This window comes from Arachis hypogaea, chromosome 16 (assembly GCF_003086295.3).
Source record: "Arachis hypogaea cultivar Tifrunner chromosome 16, arahy.Tifrunner.gnm2.J5K5, whole genome shotgun sequence".
NCBI classification, from domain to species: Eukaryota; Viridiplantae; Streptophyta; class Magnoliopsida; order Fabales; family Fabaceae; genus Arachis; species Arachis hypogaea.
Window position 1 is genome coordinate 29,610,688 of NC_092051.1, and position 18,878 is coordinate 29,629,565.

General features: G+C 34.0%; 3 protein-coding genes, 1 long non-coding RNA gene and 1 other non-coding gene across 6 annotated transcripts; 2 read left to right on the forward strand and 3 right to left on the reverse strand.

The window, feature by feature from the left end:
* Window positions 1-1,985: 1,985 nt before the first annotated feature.
* Window positions 1,986-2,624, reverse strand: LOC140179944 (uncharacterized). Its single transcript, XR_011874175.1, has 2 exons — window positions 2,467-2,624; window positions 1,986-2,352 (listed from the first exon to the last, which is right to left on the reverse strand). It is a non-coding gene; the product is annotated as an uncharacterized lncRNA (long non-coding RNA).
* On the forward strand, window positions 2,268-3,422 carry LOC112758843 (arogenate dehydrogenase 2, chloroplastic-like). The gene is made up of 4 exons (XM_072220168.1): window positions 2,268-2,675; window positions 2,781-2,850; window positions 2,940-3,014; window positions 3,129-3,422. Exons 1-4 carry the CDS (start codon window positions 2,638-2,640, stop codon window positions 3,216-3,218), a joined length of 273 nt encoding a protein of 90 aa, XP_072076269.1. The 5' UTR covers window positions 2,268-2,637; the 3' UTR covers window positions 3,219-3,422.
* LOC112758842 (uncharacterized) lies at window positions 3,372-7,907 on the reverse strand. 2 transcript variants are annotated; one of them, XM_025807618.3, is made up of 9 exons: window positions 7,794-7,907; window positions 7,046-7,246; window positions 6,607-6,674; window positions 6,103-6,156; window positions 5,380-5,646; window positions 5,204-5,266; window positions 4,708-4,776; window positions 4,555-4,600; window positions 3,372-3,824 (listed from the first exon to the last, which is right to left on the reverse strand). In XM_025807618.3, exons 2-9 carry the CDS (start codon window positions 7,239-7,241, stop codon window positions 3,763-3,765), a joined length of 825 nt encoding a protein of 274 aa, XP_025663403.1. In that variant the 5' UTR covers window positions 7,242-7,246; window positions 7,794-7,907; the 3' UTR covers window positions 3,372-3,762. The 2 variants fall into 2 exon arrangements, with proteins under 2 accessions (XP_025663403.1, XP_025663401.1); XM_025807616.3 differs by lacking the exon at window positions 7,794-7,907 and having other exon boundaries at window positions 7,046-7,772.
* Window positions 7,908-10,753: 2,846 nt separating this feature from the next.
* Window positions 10,754-14,056, forward strand: LOC140180086 (protein FAR1-RELATED SEQUENCE 5-like). The gene is made up of 8 exons (XM_072220483.1): window positions 10,754-10,876; window positions 11,332-11,397; window positions 11,794-11,859; window positions 12,601-12,662; window positions 12,766-13,075; window positions 13,181-13,477; window positions 13,599-13,948; window positions 13,999-14,056. The coding sequence occupies exons 1-8, from the start codon at window positions 10,754-10,756 to the stop codon at window positions 14,054-14,056; spliced, it is 1,332 nt and encodes a 443-aa protein (XP_072076584.1).
* Window positions 14,057-18,294: 4,238 nt separating this feature from the next.
* LOC112760882 (small nucleolar RNA R71) lies at window positions 18,295-18,402 on the reverse strand. The gene has a single exon (XR_003181298.1). It is a non-coding gene; the product is annotated as a small nucleolar RNA R71 (small nucleolar RNA).
* Window positions 18,403-18,878: the final 476 nt, after the last annotated feature.

Consider the following 18,878-nt stretch of genomic DNA (forward strand, 5'->3'; position numbering starts at 1 on the left):
GTGTTTTGAATTTGATTTTATATAATGGATAATGTTTCGTTCAGTTAGTACTATACAATTATTTCACCTTAATAACGTGTTCGGTTCGTTATGCAGAAAGCTGTTTTGAATTTGATTTTATATAATGGATAATGTTCCGTTCATTTAGTACTATACAATTGTTTCACCTTAATAACATGTTCAGTTCATTCTGCAAACCAGGTGTGTTGTGGATGAACAATTTGTCCCAAAGGTCGAGATGACTTTCAAGACACTAGAAAAAACTAGAAAGTTCTACAAAAATTATTCCAAATTTATTAGTTTTTCTACCAAAATAAGGAACACGACTCGAAAGGGAGACGAGATTAAGAATCAACTAATTTAATTTAATTACATATCGTGTGTCTTCTCTCTCTTGATATATTTGATCAGATGGGATCCTTTTGTCTTCTGCGTTTCTCCTTTTACAAGTAGAGATATTTTGCAGCACCGAGTTTATTTGCTTATTTACTCTTTTTGAAATATACAGCTAATTCCTATGTTTTGTATTTGCTTGTCTTTTTATTAGTGAAATGAAAGAATAAAGCTTACTATGGAATATTTGGATGCTAGAATGGCTAACTTACTTTAATTTCTTGATCACTATAAGGCAAGCTATGGTCGAAAACAAGAAGATGATTGAAACATTACTACTAAAGATAAGTTGATTACAAATATAAAATATGATATATCATTAAGAGAAGATTACAACAATAATAACAGTTATTACTCATTACATTGATAAAGGAAGGCGTCCACCTCACACGCTTAGTGTAATGGTGGGAGGCCTTATCGCTTTAATTAGCATTGTATTATTTCCACAACTTTATGAAATATGAGATCATAAAATCTTTATAGCGCAGCTTCTACTTTTTTGTCACTATCATCTTTTTTATTTTTGTTGCAAGAACAAAAAAATTTAGTCAATACTTTACTCAATACATCGGTAAGTATAAGCATGCATATTATAATCAAGTGAATTAAAATAATCAACTCCAATGAATCAAACTCCATTCATTTTGAATAAAACATGTTAAACATTCAATCAGAAAGGAAAATATTTCTGCATGCAAAAGAACTCAACTAAACACTTAACAATTAGGTGAATCAAAATCAGCAATTCCAATGAACCGATCTCCATTCATGTTTTGAATAAAACGTGATAAACATTTAATCAGTAAGAAAAATATTAGTGTATACAAAAAAATTTAACTGAACACTTAACAATCAAGTGAATCTAAATCACCAATTCCAATGAACTGATCTCCATTCATATTTTGAATAAAACATGATAAGTATTCAATCAACAAGAAAAACATTTCTGCATGAAAAAAACTCAACTGAACACTTAACAATCAAGTGAATCTAAATCACCAACTCTAATGAACCGAACTATATATCACAGAATAATAACACATTTCCATTCGTATGCTCTAGTTACGCAAAAAAATGGAATCAGAATAACTCGATCTACTAAACGAAGCAACTCAAACCACTAAACCTTAAATCGATCTAGGAGAAACGCGAGATTGCGAGATTTTCAATGAATAGTAGTTTATCTCATACCTTTCCCAGTCTCTGTTCTTGTTTTGTTTGTTTTTTCTTTTTTCTTTCGAAACCTTCTTGCGATTCTTTAGTAAAAGCAGTTTTTACAGAGAATACGAACGAGCTTTGAGAGATTTTGAGAGAGATTTGAACTCCAGTAGCAGTTTCGAGGTTGAAGAAGGAAGTTTCATATTCAAGGCGCGAATGAGTATACTAACGTTTTGGAGGGTTTGGACGCGTGTAATACACACTCATTTAATGGGATTGGATTTTTTAGGTGTTGGGCCAGTTTGGATGGACTTGAAGGAAAAATTACATGGAAAAAAAAATCTTGAAATATCTTACATGTTAGTACTAGAATCCACCGTGAATTAATAAAGGAAATGTGATAAAGGAAACACCCAACTATATGAGCATGGAGATTACAAGATAATTTTTTAATTGAACATGTCAATTATTCAATCCACGGTTACTTTCTTTTGGTTTAACAACATAAAGTCTTCTTTGGGCATGTAGTACATACCATTATCGAATTACAATAACAAAGTTTCACAAAGCAGGATAATCAAGTCCAATGAGTAAGTTAAAATGGACTTGTTGTGGCAAGTACTTCATTTGGATTAAACCTGACATGTGAATTCATATCACATTTTTCTATAGGTGAGAATTGAAGTACGAATACAAAATTACTCTATCGAACTCATGTCCATCCTCCGAGAATTGTCCATCCCCAATGTCGCTCCAGGCCGCTTGAGAAAAGTCTTATCAGTTGCGCTAAGCAAAGAAGCACTGACAAAAAATAATGAGATACATTTCTTGAAGTGCACTCATTAGTATTAACGGGAAAGCAAGAACTATACACAAAAATAGTCAATACTCATGTTAAATTATGGATAGTCTAACCTTGTTTGACATGTCCGCAAAAAGTTGCAGCTTTCATGTCATCATCATAACTTCCCCTTGTTGTGCCTATTATGTCGGTCGTGCAGATTCAGATGGCAAGATAGTCGATTATGCCCAATCTGCTGACGCATACCGCACCTCTTATTGGGCATCCTTTCTTTGACACTTTGCATGACGATTAATTTGGGGATCTCTAACACCCCCCTCAAGTGAAGAACAGATTTCTATACATTTAATTTAATCATTAAAGATATGCTCACTAGATACAACTTTAGGATATCTTTGTTATTTATTTATTTATTTATTTTTACCAGGACATTGGCAGAAATGGATGCTAAATTCACACCTATTGATACAAAGGGCTTTCAGACACTTGTTCAATTGGTACACTTCTAATTATACACTTTCCAAACCTAGTCATGAAACAATCTTATATAATAAATTGACACTTGACAACGACAACTTAATTGCAGAAGGACAGCACCATGAGAGATAGTTTTGATCTGTATAGTGGATTATTCTTGCATAACAGATTTGCTAGACAAGAGGTATGGATCTCAAATCTTTTCAAGTAAGCTGTATTAGAGAGGAAAGAAATAATCATTCATTCTATCAAGCAATAAACCACATAAATAAACTCATCCATCGTGCCAATTATGCAGCTGGAAAACCTTGAACATGCCCTACACAAAGTGAAAGAGATGCTGGTTCAAAGGATTAGTGATGTCCTGAGTACAGAGAAGACTGCATAATTCTTTAGTAAAGTTTGTGTAGGTATAATAATCTCTTTATACCAAGGGAGTAAAATAGTGATTTCCCCCTTTGATTAATGGGGCTCATTAAGATTTCATAATCTCTTAACTTTTATGGGTATTCATTTCTTGGACACTAAAATGCCTTCTTAGTGGTGGAGATCAATCAATTTCATTTATAATATAATAATTTGTTCACAATCATCCCGCTGTATTAAGAACTATATATGGACACAGTAGATGTGATCAGTGATCAGTAGGTTATTTATGTGCTCTGACATCATTCAGCAAAAGGAAATGTTTGCACATTGTTGCAATGCTGGTTCAAATATCTCTAAGCAAGCTAAAGCACTATAGAACTAGAAGTTGCCTTGTAATGTCTATTTTTTCTACAACTCGTGCAAATTCTTATAAAGGATTCCTTGCCCAATATAGCAGTACCATTCATTATTTCTTGACTTATTTGCGGCCGAAAAGAAAGAATAACCAGACTACAAATGAATTTGTCATATCAGCTGCTCAACAAATGATGCCACATGACTCATCACTTGATATTCTGGAATGAAGGCAAGACAGCCATAAGAGGATCTCCATAACCAACAGCCTCTGTAAATCATAAACAGAAAAACAGTAAGAAATTCATCACAACTATGAATATCAAACTGCACCTTAGTCTTGGTGGTTGCAAGTTGCAAGTTGCAACTAGGCACTAGGCAGGATGCAGGAAATCATGAATAACAATCAAAAGGACATTGGAGAGGTAGATCATAACCATTAAGTTAGTCAGCAACCCTGAAACTCGTACCCCCAGCAGTAGACTTTTATGGTAATTTACTAATTTATAATGAACCATGTTAATCTTGATTATCATTTAAAAAGTACAAGCGAAAGAACAGGCACACAGTTTGTAAAGTGTGTTTAGTTTCACTAATGTCTTTGATGTAGAAGAATTCAAGATCTTCATGGATAAGATGTGACTTTGTCAGTTAACACGGGAAAAGATTTTAGGCTAGTACCAACCATAAATTCTTCAATATCTTAAATAGTCATTTTTAAAGTTAGGCTAGTACCAACCATATCCATCCAAGTTACTAGAATATCTTACACAAAGGTGGGAAAAGGTTGAGTACTAAGTATCTCATAAGATGGTAGAATTCAGTGTAGAAAAACAAGTTTAGGACCCTTTTTCTCCAGTCTTGATCTATGGATTTTGTCATCATTACTTACTGGAAGGAAACTTAAAAAGTGTCTTTATTTCAAATCCAGCTGAATCGCATTTCTACTACTACTATCTCAAAAGTCGTATATTATATAACTTAATTCCGGTGGACACTACCTCCATCCTGAAAGAGTAGCTTGAACACCTCTCCAGACACATCTGACTGCAACATTTAAATTTAACCCAAAAAAAAAAGATAAAAAGAGAAACGGTCAGTAGGAAGTAGACATTTCAGAATTACTCACAATTAAAGAGGCTAAGAAAAATCACCTTAACAGGAAGTGAAGTGCCAAACTGATCCAGATACCCTATTACTTGGCCTTCTTTGATGTAATCACCCTGTATATTTCAAAATTAAAAAGCAAAACAGAAGGAAAAGAGAAGATATTAGTGCTGAATCAGGAACATGGTGATGAAAGTGATTTGTAATCGTCAAACGAACTTTAGACCCACAAAAATCATGACTATGCAACTATATGACAGCATATATATAATTAACTTAGTAGAAAATATAACTCAGTTATATTTGTATTCCCAGGATAAAATATATCATTTATATCTTTCATTCATAAGTTTGTATGGAAAGAAAGGCCAATTTGTTAGAACATACTACAAATTTTCCAAATTATGGATCAACTTAGAGAGCCTAAGATACATTTCATTGATGTAGTTTCCACAAACAAAATCATCAGTCATAAACTCATAATTGGTTGATTACTTAGAAACAGAATGGTGGAGGATGGAGAAAGCGGTATGCTAAATGTACCTCTTTACAGATAGGAGGCTGCTTCTTCCCTTTCACTGTCCTACCTCTTCGGAATGAACCAACCTGAAAAAAGAGACAGACAAATGAAAATAAAAATCCACTCAAACTCTACAAGGCTTAAGTAGACAATAATAAACCAGTAAAAGCAGAGTTCAGCGGAAAACAGTTAAAGATACCGTCGGGGATGACACGAGGACATAAGTATTGGGACCAGAAGCATCCAGTGCTGCTAACTTTGATGACTTCACGGTGGCATCATTCAGAAATGGATTGGTCTTCCCTGGAGATGATTTTGGTGGTTGTGGTGATGGTGCTGGGGTAGCAGGTGCTGATTCCACCATGGGTTTACTCGGAACATGTGGTGCTGTAGTTGGTGAAATGTTGGATAAAGGAGCTTTGACTACTCCAATGTTGCGTTTCATATGCATCTCAAACTCTCCAACCTATCAAAATAAAAGTCAACTAAGGTCATAAACAAACTGATACAGAACTCTCTTCCATGTAAAAGGAAAAATGCGTTATATGTTCAGATAGGATTTTAGTCTCAAAAAGCATCACTACCTGAAATGGACAAAAGCTCCATTATCCAATAACTTGCCAAAAGATATGTTGAGTAAATCAAATTTATTGCATTCATCAAAAAGCTTCATCACACGCAGCATATTAGAGGACTATATTCATATGGCCAACATCATTTTTTGACATGCTGCATTATATTACATATTTCAATAGAAAATCCCAAATAATTTCATACCAAACAATTAGACACAGTAAAAGGGAAAGCAGAAAACCATACCCTCTTATATAGCCTATAAGATACAGTCTGACATTCATTTCATTTATACTGAAAGTGATTTCAAATTTTACAAGAGCGGAAAACAAGAGACAAGAAAGGTCACCTTTACTTTCAATTCAGCAATCTGAGTCTCATCACATACCTCTGTGACCAAAGCCTGATCATAACCAAATGAGACATATTCCATGTCAGGGAAGGAAGAGTTACAAAGATAATGATAGATTGTGAATACAATCGTTGTCAAACCTAAGCTCTGTCATATGTCGAAAAGACATCTCATGCAACATATAACTTTGTATCATAGGATAATGAAAAAAAAAATGCCGATGCCCAGTCATGTTTGTGGTTCAGATTTCAGAATACTTCTAGGGGATTTTTAGAAGTTTAGAACCATACTGGGACATGGCTATTTCATAAACGCAATTCTGTAGATTGGACAAAAGTCATCAATTGCAAGGAAAAAGTATCTTATCCAATGTCCTGCTAAAAGCTTACATAAAGCTTTTTTATTTGTGGCCACATTATTGCTGATTACCATCGAGTATATAATTATCAAGAATCAGAGAAATGAAATGTCAAGAAAATTAAAGGATGGATGGCTGTAGACCTCAAATCCATAAGGAAAACTCGCAGCTTGCGAAGGATTTTTCTCCATAGGAAAGCTTTGCAAGGAAGCTACATCATCATAGCATGATTATCAGGCCTTTAAAAGAAAGAATGTCAAGAAGCAAACTACTTTAACCGCCACCTTTTTCAGAGTATAAAAGAGTTATAACATGTAACTTCCGAGAACTAATTCTTGGTTAGAACATTAACCTTCAGCAGTAACATACCGTACTTTGCATTCATATATTTGTGAACTTTCAATTTCAATAACGATAGTAATGGAACAGTTCCTTCATCTATTTCTTTTCAATACAAATATAAAACTGTAGAACTTGTACAATTGATAAAATAACTGCTATAAAAGTTTGAAATCTTCAACCAACAGCCATGATGAACAAAGACAAGTACACGATTCATTTAAATACAAAAAAATAACCCACCATCAGACTTGGAGAGGCTGATGGGTTCAGCTGTTTTCTGACATGATACTTGTGTTCGTTTCCACTTGGCGGAACGAGAATCCATGTGCTTCTCACCCATGGTTAAGCTCTGAATCAAAAGCCTACTTTCAGAGCTCCTTCCAGCATTGTGGATGGTAAAACCAGAATTCTGAAGTGAGGGCTGAATACGGGACATGGTGCCTATGGGAGCCAAAGTTAAAATATAATGATTAAAGTATCTAGTTGCAATTCTTTCCATTCCAATCATCACGTATGCATTGATAGTAAGAAATAGATGCATGCATACATAATATGGAAACAACAACACCTAAAGTGATGGTAACTTAACAAACAAACATAAAAGGTTAAATTCACAAAATTATACATTGTAATAAGCCAAATCTAAAGCAATGGACCGCTAAAGAAAGCTAAACCAATTACAAAACTAATTAGCTCTGAAATGAAAAAAAAAAAAAAAAAACATTACTACTATATTAATCCAACAGAACCTGAGTTCAGAACTAAATCCAAAATCAATAATATATTAAGTTCATACACGATTCGATTCCGATCAAATATATATTGATTTTCACTTTGTTTTCCCTAAAAAAAACAATCAAAGATGAAATGCTATAACAGCGAGATTAAAGATCACAAAGAAAACAGGAGAGAGCTGGCAAAAAAAAAATCAAAATATGAAACACATTCAAAGAGAGAGAGAGAGAGAGAAGAGAGTGAAAATTAATACTGAATGTAAGAGAGAATGGAGCGAAGGAATTGAGATTTTGCAGAAAAATGCAGAGAGCGATGAAATGGTGAAGAGTGTTAATAAGGTTTTAAACGTCTTTCTCTCTTAGGTGTTTGCTAGGGTACGGTTATAAATTCATACCTATCGATATAATTAAAATGTGGACAAACTAAAATACGATATGTGGATTATATTTTTCACATCAATAATTAATTTTTCTTTTTTAAAATATATATTATATCAATTATTTTACTAAACTATTCTTATATTTTAATAAAAATAAAAAATATTTTTTATTTAATATTATAAAAAGACTAAAATATCTTTTTTTACATTAAACAAAAATTATTTTAATTTTTTAATTTAATCAAAATTTAATTAACTTTAATTTTATAATTTTAAATTAAAATTAATTTAAAAATCAAAATCAAAATACATCTCATTATTCATATACATTGAAAAATTAATTCATTGATCATGAACCCTAATCTAATCTCTCTTATCCTAATTCATACCAAAAAGAATACATCTAAACAATTTTTCTTCATCATTGAATAATAATCTACCAATAAAATACAACGTCAACGGCACGCGAATCAACGAAATCAGTTACGATAAGATCTTCAACTTGACACATTTCAGCTTCTCATCGAGTAAAAACAAGTTCACAGTGGTTGGTTGCAACACAATTGGAGAAGTAGTACAGTATAATATTATAGAGAGAAGAAACTATGCCACTGGGTGCTTTTCAGTGTGCCTCAGTGTTAATGAAACAACTAGCGAGATCTGCACCGGCTTCGGTTATTGCCAGAGCCCAATACCGGCGAATGGCCTATCGGATATTGGTATTGGATCTTATAGTAGTGGTGCTGACAGCTACAATGCCGTTTTTTCCTTCATCAACCCCTGCGGCTATGCGTTTACGGCGGAGGATGGAGCCTAAATTTTTTTTTCATCATTGAATATCAATCTACCGATAAAATACAACTTCATTCCTAAAATGATGAAGAAAAATTGTTTAGATGTGTTCTTTTTGGTATGAACTGGGGTGAAAAAGATTAGATTAGGGTTCATGATCAATGAATTAATTTTTCAATGTATATAAATAATGAAATGTATTTTGATTTTGATTTTTAAATTAATTTTAATTTAAAATTATAAAATTAAAGTTAATTAAATTTTGATTAAATTAAAAAAATTAAAATAATTTTTGTTTAATATAAAAAAGGATATTTTAGTCTTTGTAATATTAAATAAAAAAATATTTTTTATTTTTATTAAAGTATAAGGATAGTTTAGTAAAATAATTGATATGATATATATTTAAAAAAAAATTAATTATTGATGTGGAAAATATAATTTACATGTCGTGTTTTAATTTGTTCATATTTTAATTATATCGATACTTATGAATTTATGATCGTACCGTACCAAACACCTCTTTCTTATTGCCGTGCGCTTCGATATCTTCGCCTTCCCTCTTGTTGCTAACATGCGCCTTGCATGCATGCTCCTCTTAATTTATTTATTTTCTTGGTGAAACTCAAATATGTTTATGAGTTAAATTAATGATTAATCATGGACATAAAATAATATGCAGACTCAACTTCAATTATTTTCGTATCTAGTTGAATATTTGAAAAACGTTAAATAATAATTTAATTAAATATATTAAATAATTTAATAATTTTTATAAGTAAATATAAATTTTCACAAAAAAAAACCGGTCACTTAAATATACGTACGTACTTTTATTTTGGATGGACTGGTTTCAGGTTTCTACTCCAAAGTAAAAACTGTATCAAATAAACTTTTTGTCTACTTCTAATTTGGTAGGTTTATTCAACACCCACCGCTTTATATTGCAGCCAAGAGTTACAAGCACAAACTAAGAGAAGCACATATTCATAATTATTGCTTCAAAAAGGAAAGGATACTTCTCAGGTGGATTCATGGTCAAGTAAACTATGTGAAGAATGAAATAACAAAATAAAACAAGGCGTACAGTTGTTGCACCCAAATAATTATACAAATAATTGCCCTCTTTAACTCTCTGTTGACCAGGTACGTCGAATATCAGGATGAAGAGAGCAAGCAAAGCAAAGTATGGAACAACCAAGCCGTCGCGACATATCAGAGGGAACATGGAGAGCATGGCAAATTGCATGAACCACTTAAAAATAAAAGGTTCTTCCATGGCCAGTAGGCTTGCAGGAAGTGGCAGCAAAATGGACTTCTCATGCACTGTAAGGCACCATGCATACACTCGTAAGATATTTTCAACAAAATGATCGCAATTTGGCATTGTGAAAAAAAATATGTTACAAACCTTGAAAAGAAAACAAGTAGAATGCAAATGAACAATTTAGCAGCCCATAGAGGAAACCTCGATTACTTGGAGATTTTATTTGTTGAATTATGGAAAAGTATACGTTACCAAGAGAGAGTCTGCCAACTATTACCAACACAAATTAAAAAAAAATTAAAATAAATTTAAATGGCTAAATTAGGTTTAATGTGGGGTCCATGAAAAACATTTTGAAAAAGTAAGGAAATGGTAAACGTGGATCAGGTTAACCTCAAACCAGAGAAACTCAATATCCCAACCCTTTCAAGCAATTTCTTTTCTAAAAAACCATCGCCGAACGTCTCTCTCGTACAATTGGCCAAAATTTTCAGTCACCGGGACGCCGCCGTGCCCAATCCGCCAGTGACCGTCTCTCTCCCCGATTCCAATTAGATACACCAACAGCCTCGTGGAAGATAGATGCGACGTGCGTGCATGGTGGTGTCGTGAAACCGTTGTGCCGTGAACTATACCAGGTAATATCTCCGTCCTGATTTTAGTAACATCAATAAGAATCTACAATAGCCTTTCCATTTGCGACACAGACCCTTCCTGGAGCACCGATTTCCAGTGTATGTATCTGTGTTGAAGGCGAGTGCATCACAATATGCCTATGGATACACCAATTTTTGAAGAAGCATTGTCCGGCAGTGCGTATGACGTGAGGGAGAATTCTATTTTCACCGACGTTAATGTTCTGTGTTTGAGTGAAGATGACACACCACATATAGAACAGGTAATTCTTCTTTTAGTGGCGTTTTTGCTTAGGCCTTCCAGCAACCTTTTTTTAATGTTTTACATCATGAGTTATTAACAGGGATTCAGATGTGTCTTGTTTATTTTTTCTATTTTTTTTCTCAACTTAATTTGCTTAATGTGACTTTTTTTATAGCGACTTAATGTGTCTTGTAGTGAGTTTTCTTGTGATATACATAGCAATAAATTCAGTTGAGAATGACAATATATTTTGAGTAATGCATTGAGATCCATGTGTTTTTTATTAGATATTTGTGGTTTTAGGAATGGTTAAATGAGCTTTATATTAGCAAATTGAATTTGTATTTTTTGGCTCTATAATTTTTATTTGGGAGTACACCAACTTATCCTTGCATGTGTCTTGTTCATTTTAGATCATTCACTCATATTTTTTTTTCTCAGTTTAAGTTGCTTAATGTGTGTTGTTCATGATAGGTTAATGTGTCTTTTGGTGAATTTTCATGTGATACATTGAGCCATATATTTAAGTTGAGAATGAGTGTATATTTTAAGCATACATAGTCTTTCTTGTTTATTTTTAGCAATACTCTGTGATTTTTTTTTTCAATTTAATTTGCTTAATGTGACTTTTTCATAGTGACTTAATGTGTCTTGTAGTGAATTTTCTTGTGATACACATAGCAATAAATTCAGTTGAGAATGACAATCTATTTTCAGCAATGCATTCAGATCCATGTATTTTTTACTAGATATTTGCGGTTTTAGGAATGGTTAAACGAGTTTTATATTAGCAAATTGAATTTGTATTTTTTGGCTCTATAATTTTTATTTGGAAGTACACCAACTTATCCTTGCATGTGTCTTGTTCATTTTAGTATCATTCACTCCTATTTTTTTTCTCAGTTTAATTTGCTTAATGTGTGTTGTTCATGGCAGGTTAATGTGTCTTTTGGTGAATTTTCTTGTGATACATCGAGCCACATATTTAAGTTGAGAATGAGTGTATATTTTAAGCATACATAGTATTTCTTGTTTATTTTTAGCAATACTCTGTGTGTTTTTTTTTCAACTTAATTTGCTTAATGTGACTTTTTCATATCGATTGAATGTGTCTTGTACTGAGTTTTCTTGTGATACACATAGCAATAAATTCAGTTGAGAATGACTATATATTTTGAGCAATGCATTGAGATCGATGTGTTTTTTATTAGATATTTGCTGTTTCAGAAATGGTTAAATGAGCTTTATATTAGCAAATTAAATTTGTATTTTTTTGGCTCTATATTTTTTATTTGGGAGTACACCAGCTAATCCTTAGATGTGTCTTGTTCATTTTAGCATCATTCACTCATTTTTTTTCTCAGTTTAATTTGCTTAATGTGTGTTGTTCATGGTAGGTTAATATATTTATTACAAGAAAAACATAGTAATTTTTTAAAAAGTAAAAATTTGGTTTGTCCATTAGTAGGTATTATCAAAAGTTAGCAGGGATACACTTTATTGCATGAATTGTGTTTTATTATTTCTTAGTTTAGCATGTGGAGATGATTTTTCCAGCTATGAATTTTTTTTTAATTTTTTAATTTTTTTTATGGTTTTGATTATCGATAGTACTTTTTTATACTAGTTTAGTTTGGGATGTCAATTAGTAGGTATTTTCTGTTTGTTGGCAAAGTATTTTATTAGTGTTGAATGGTTGATGTGTATCTTGTTTGGTGATATGTCCTCGTTTATCGATTTTAGGGGAAAGAATCTGAAGACGCTATTCAGAAAAAGGATGATGCTACGGTAAGCAATAATGAGGTGTGAAATATATTTTATTCTTCTCGCAAAACTAGTGACATATTGGAAATTGTTTAGATTGATGCGGTTTGTGTTGAGTGATGCGTTTTCTGAATGGATTTGCAGGTCCCGGATCACTGGAATTCCAGTGGAGGAAATCCCGTACGTAGGATTGAGATTTGATTCGTTACAGCGGGCACAAGAGTTCTATTCTAATTATTCGAAGAAAGTTGGGTTTGTGACGAGGATTAGGAATACAAACTTTGACAAGACCAGGAAGGAATTAAAGGTACCTATTAATCAATCGATACACTGTAGTCGTGAAGGTTATCGGGAATCTCGAGTGAAGGCAGCAATGCGGGTAAAGAGAATAACAACAGCTGGGTGCAAAGAAAGGATGTACGTGATGCTTGATAGGCATAATGATAATTGGCTGGTGACCAAATTAGAATTGAAGCACACCCACGCGTGTTCTGCCGAGCAAGCTGTGCATTACAGTGAGTACAGGGAACCGACCATGCATGTCAAGTGTGTGATTTAGAACAACGATGAGGCTGACATACGGCCTAACAAGACTTATCTCGTACTGGCAAATGAGGTTGGTGGGTCATCAAAGTTGGGTTACTCAGAAAAGGATGTTAGGAACTATATAACGAGAAATTTGCGTTGTGCTGATGTAAACGAAGATGTGAAGGAAATGATTAGATATTTCATGCGAATGAGAGATATAACCCCGAATTTCTTCTATGCAGTTGATGTGGACGAAACTAACAAGTTTAAGAGTGCGATATGGGTAGATGCAAGATGCAGGGCATCGTATGAATATTTTGGAGATGTGGTATTGTTTGATACAACGTACAGAAGGAACAAGTATATTTGTGTTTTTGTCTCCATTATAAGGGTTTACATTTTTCCAACAATATTGTGATTTAGTAAATTTTGGCTGTCTTTATTGCAAGCATGGACTTCCGTTTGCATCTTTCGTTGGTGTCAACCATCACGGCAAGTCCACACTACTCGGATGTGCTTTGTTGGGTAATGAGGAAATTCCTAGCTTTGAGTGGGTCTTTAAAAACTGGTTAAATTGCATGGGAAATCCCCCACAGGCCATCATCACGGACCAGTGCAAATCCATATTTGGCGCAATTAAGAATGTCTTCCCAAATACTAGACATCGATGGTGTATATGGCACATAATGAAGAAGATACCACATAAACTCGGAGGATATGCTAAATACAGGGAAATAGATGATAAAATGCATGGCACTGTTTGGAATGCCCGTTTTGAAGAGTCTTTTGAGAAAGATTGGTGTGCATTCGTTAATGAGTTTAACCTACACAAAAATAAATGGCTATCAGGTTTGTGCTTTACAGTGCTCTTGTATTATTTTTGGATGGTGGGTTGATGAGCGGATAATTTATACGCTTTTTGGCATTGTTTTTAATATGTTTTTAGTAGGATCTAGTTACTTTTAGGGATGTTTTCATTAGTTTTTATGTTAAATTCACATTTCTGGACTTTACTATGAGTTTGTGTATTTTTCTGTGATTTCAGGTATTTTCTGGCTGAAATTGAGGGACTTGAGCAGAAATCAGATTCAGAGGTTGAAAAAGGACTGCTGATGCTGTTGGATTCTGACCTCCCTGCACTCAAAGTGGATTTTCTGGAGCTACAGAACTCGAAATGGCGCGCTTCTAATTGCGTTGGAAAGTAGACATCCAGGGCTTTCCAGAAATATATAATAGTCCATACTTTGGCCAAGAATTGACGACGTAAACTGGCGTTCAACGCCAGCCTTCTGCCCAAATCTGGCGTCCAGCGCCAGAAAAGGATCCAAAACCAGAGTTGAACGCCCAAACTGGCACAGAAACTGGCGTTCAAACTCCACAAATGGCCTCTGCACATGCTACACTTAAGCTCAGCCCAAACACACACCAAGTGGGCCTAGGAAGTGGATTTATGCATCAATTACTCACTCATGTAAACCCTAGTGACTAGTTTATTATAAATAGGACCTCTTACTATTGTATTAGACGTCTTTTTGACCATCTTTGGTCTTTTTGACCATCTTTGAACGCATTGTTCTTAGACCATAGGGGCTGGCCACACGGCCATGCCTGGACCTTCACTTATGTATTTTCATACGGTAGAGTTTCTACACTCCATAGATTAAGGTGTGGAGCTCTGCTGTTCCTCAAAGATTAATGAAAGTACTACTGTTTTCTATTCAATTCATCTTATTTCGCTTCTAAGATATCCATTCGCACCCAAGAACGTGATGAAGGTGATGATTATGTGTGACGCTCATCACCATCTCCCCTACGAACACGTGCCTGACAAACACCTCTGTTCTACATGAAATAAAGCTAGAATGAATATCTCTTAGATATCCTAACCAGAATCTTCGTGGCGTAAGCTAGAATGATGGCGGCATTCAAGAGAATCCGGAAGGTCTAAACCTTGTCTGTGGTATTCTGAGTAGGATTCAATGATTGAATGACTGTGACGAGCTTCAAACTCGCGAGTGCTGGGCGTTAGTGACAGACGCAAAAGGAGGGTGAATCCTATTCCAGCATGATCGGGAACCGACAGATGAATAGCCGTGCCGTGACAGGGTGCGTGAGCATATTATTCACTGAGAGGAGGGGATGTAGCCACTGACAACGGTGATGCCCTTGCATAAAGCCAGCCATGGAAAGGAGTAAGACTGATTGGATGAAGATAGCAGGAAAGCAGAGGTTCAGAGGAACAAAAAGTATCTCCATTCGCTTATCTGAAATTCCTACCAATGATTTACATAAGTACCTCTATCCCTATCTTATTATAGAATATTCGAAAACACCATTATCACTTTATATCTGCCTGACTGAGATTTACAAGGTGACCATAGCTTGCTTCATACCGACAATCTCCGTGGGATTCGACCCTTACTCACGTAAGGTATTACTTGGACGACCCAGTGCACTTGCTGGTTAGTTGTATCGAAGTTGTGACAATTATGTATTGAGATCAGAGCACCAAGTTGCTCACGTTGCCGGGGATTGTTTGAGCCTGGACATCACAATTTCGTGCACCAAGTTTTTGGCGCCGTTGCCGGGGACTTAATTGTTCCTGTTTGGCGCCAAGAATCGTCTGAGATCCCAATCCCGGCAACAACACCAAGTTTTTGGCGCCGTTGCCGGGGATTGTTTGAGTTTGGACAACTGACGGTTCATCTTGTTGCTCAGATTAGGTAATTTTCTTTTTGTTTTCTTTTCAAAAATTTTTCAAAAATATTTTCAAAAACCTCTCATCTGTTTTCGAAAAAAAAAAATAAAATAAAAATGTTTTCAAAAATTTTATTCAAAATTTTTAAGAATGAATTCTAGTGTTTCATGAAGCATGTGAAGCCTAGCTGGCTGTAAAGCCATGTCTAAATTCTTTTGGACTGAGGCTTCCAAACCATCAGAGGTAAGTTACATACTTGATAAATGATGAGCAGCAATTTGCTATCAAGATCAATATACTCTGGTGTTAAATGCTGAAGCTTGGCTGGCCATTGGCCATGTCTAGTGTTTTGGACTGGAGCTTTCTTTGAAAGCTTGGCTGGCTAGTGAGCCATGTCTAATTCCTGGACTGAAGCTTTAGACTAACATGGCAAGATTCCTGGAATTCATACTAAAAATTTTGGAATCCTTATTTTTCTTTTTCAAGACTATTTTCAAAAAATATAAAATAAAAATCCAAAAAAAAAAAATTTAGAAAATCATAAAAATCAAAAATATTTTTGTGTTTCTTGTTTGAGTCTTGAGTCATATCATAAGTTTGGTGTCACTTGCATATGCATCTTGCATTTTTCGAAAACTTCATGCATTCATAGTGTTCTTCATGATCTTCAAGTTGTTCTTGGTAAGTCTTCTTGTTTGATCTTGATGATTTTTTGTTTTGTGTCTTTTCATGTTTATCATATGCATTCTTGAATTCTTAGTGCGTAAGCATTAAAGAATTCTAAGTTTGGTGTCTTGCATGTTTTCTTTGCATTAAAAATTTTTCAAAAATATGTTCTTGATGTTCATCATGACATTCAAAGTGTTCTTGGTGTTCATCTTGACATTCATAGCATTCTTGCATGCATTCATTGTTTTGATCTAAAAATTTCATGCATTGCATATTTTTCATGTTTTTCATAAAAATTTCAAAAATCAAAAAAAAAAAATATCTTTCCATTTTTCTCTCATCAAATTCGAAAATTTGAGTTGACTTTTTCAAAATTTTTTAAAATCAAATTGTTTCTCATGAGTCAAATCAAATTTTCAATTTGAAAATCTTATCTTTTTCAAAATCTTTTTCAAAAATCATATCTTTTTCAAAATTCTTAGTTATTTTCGAAAATTCCAAAAATATTTTTCAAAAATCTTTTTTTTATATCAAATTTTCGAAAATAACATAATCAATTAATGTTTTGATTCAAAAATTTGAAGTTTGTTACTTGCTTGTTAAGAAAGATTCAAACTTTAAGTTCTAGAATCATATCTTGTGATTTCTTATGAATCAAGTCATTAATCGAGATTTTAAAAATCAAATCTTTTTCAAAACTAATTCTATCATATCTTCTCAAAAATATCTTTTTCAAAAATATCTTTTCAAAATATCTTTTCTAGCTTCCTAACTTCTTATCTTTTCAAAATTGGTTTTCAAAATTTGTTTCAACTAACTAACTAACTTTTTGTTTGTTTCTTAACTTTTTCAAAACCACCTAACTAATTCTCTCTTTCTAATTTTCGAAAATATCTCCCCCTTTTTCAAAAATTTCTTTTTAATTAACTAATTATTTTTATTTTTATTTTTGATTTAAAAAATTTTCGAAAAAAATACTAAACATTTTTCAAAAACTATTTTCAAAAATCACTAACTCTTTTTCAAAATAATTTTCGAAAATTTTCCCTCTCCCATCTTATTCTATTTATTCATTCATATCCTAACATCACATCTCACATCTCTTCCATCCGTACAGTTGTGTTTCTTCCTTTACATCACATTCTTTGTCTCCCCCTCTTTTCTTCCACTCACAAAGGGATCCCTATACTGTGGTATAAAGGATCTCTATTATTATTATTTTTCTGTGCCTTCTTCTTTGTCATATGAGCAGGAGCAAGGATAAGAACATTCTTGTGAAAGCAGATCCAGAACCTGAAAAGACTCTGAAGAGAAAATTAAGAGAAGCTAAAATACAACAATCCAGAGATAACCTTTCAGAAATTTTCGAACAGGAAAAGGAAATGGCAGCCGAAAATAATAATAATGCAAAGAGAATGCTTGGTGACTTCACTGCACCTAATTCCAATTTACATGGAAGAAGCATCTCCATTCCTGCCATTGGAGCAAACAACTTTGAGCTGAAACCTCAATTAGTTTCTCTAATGCAGCAGAACTGCAAGTTTCATGGACTTCCATCTGAAGATCCTTTTCAGTTCTTGACTGAATTCTTGCAGATATGTGATACTGTTAAGACTAATGGAGTAGATCCTGAAGTCTACAGGCTCATACTTTTCCCTTTTGCTGTAAGAGACAGAGCTAGATTATGGTTGGATTCTCAACCTAAAGACAGCCTGAACTCTTGGGATAAGCTGGTCACGGCTTTCTTAGCCAAGTACTTTCCTCCTCAAAAGCTGAGCAAGCTTAGAGCTGATGTTCAAACCTTCAGACAGAAAGAAGGTGAATCCCTCTATGAAGCTTGGGAAAGATACAAACAGTTGACCAAAAAGTGTCCTTCTGACATGCTTTCAGAATGGACCATCCTGGATATATTCTATGATGGTTTATCTGAGCTATCAAAGATGTCACTGGACACTTTTGCAGGTGGATCCATTCACCTAAAGAAAACGCCTGCAGAAGCTCAAGAACTCATTGACATGGTTGCTAATAACCAGTTCATGTACACTTCTGAAAGGAATCCTGTGAGTAATGGGACGCCTATGAAGAAGGGAGTTCTTGAGGTTGATACTCTGAATGCCATATTGGCTCAGAATAAAATATTGACTCAGCAAGTCAATATGATTTCTCAGAGTCTGCATGGAATGCAAGCTACATCCAACAGTACTCAAGAGGCATCTTCTGAAGAAGAAGCTTATGATCCTGAGAACCCTGCAATAGCAGAGGTTAATTACTTAGGTGAACCTTTTGGAAACACCTATAACTCAACATGGAGAAATCATCCAAATTTCTCATGGAAGGATCAAAAGCCCCAACAAGGCTTTAA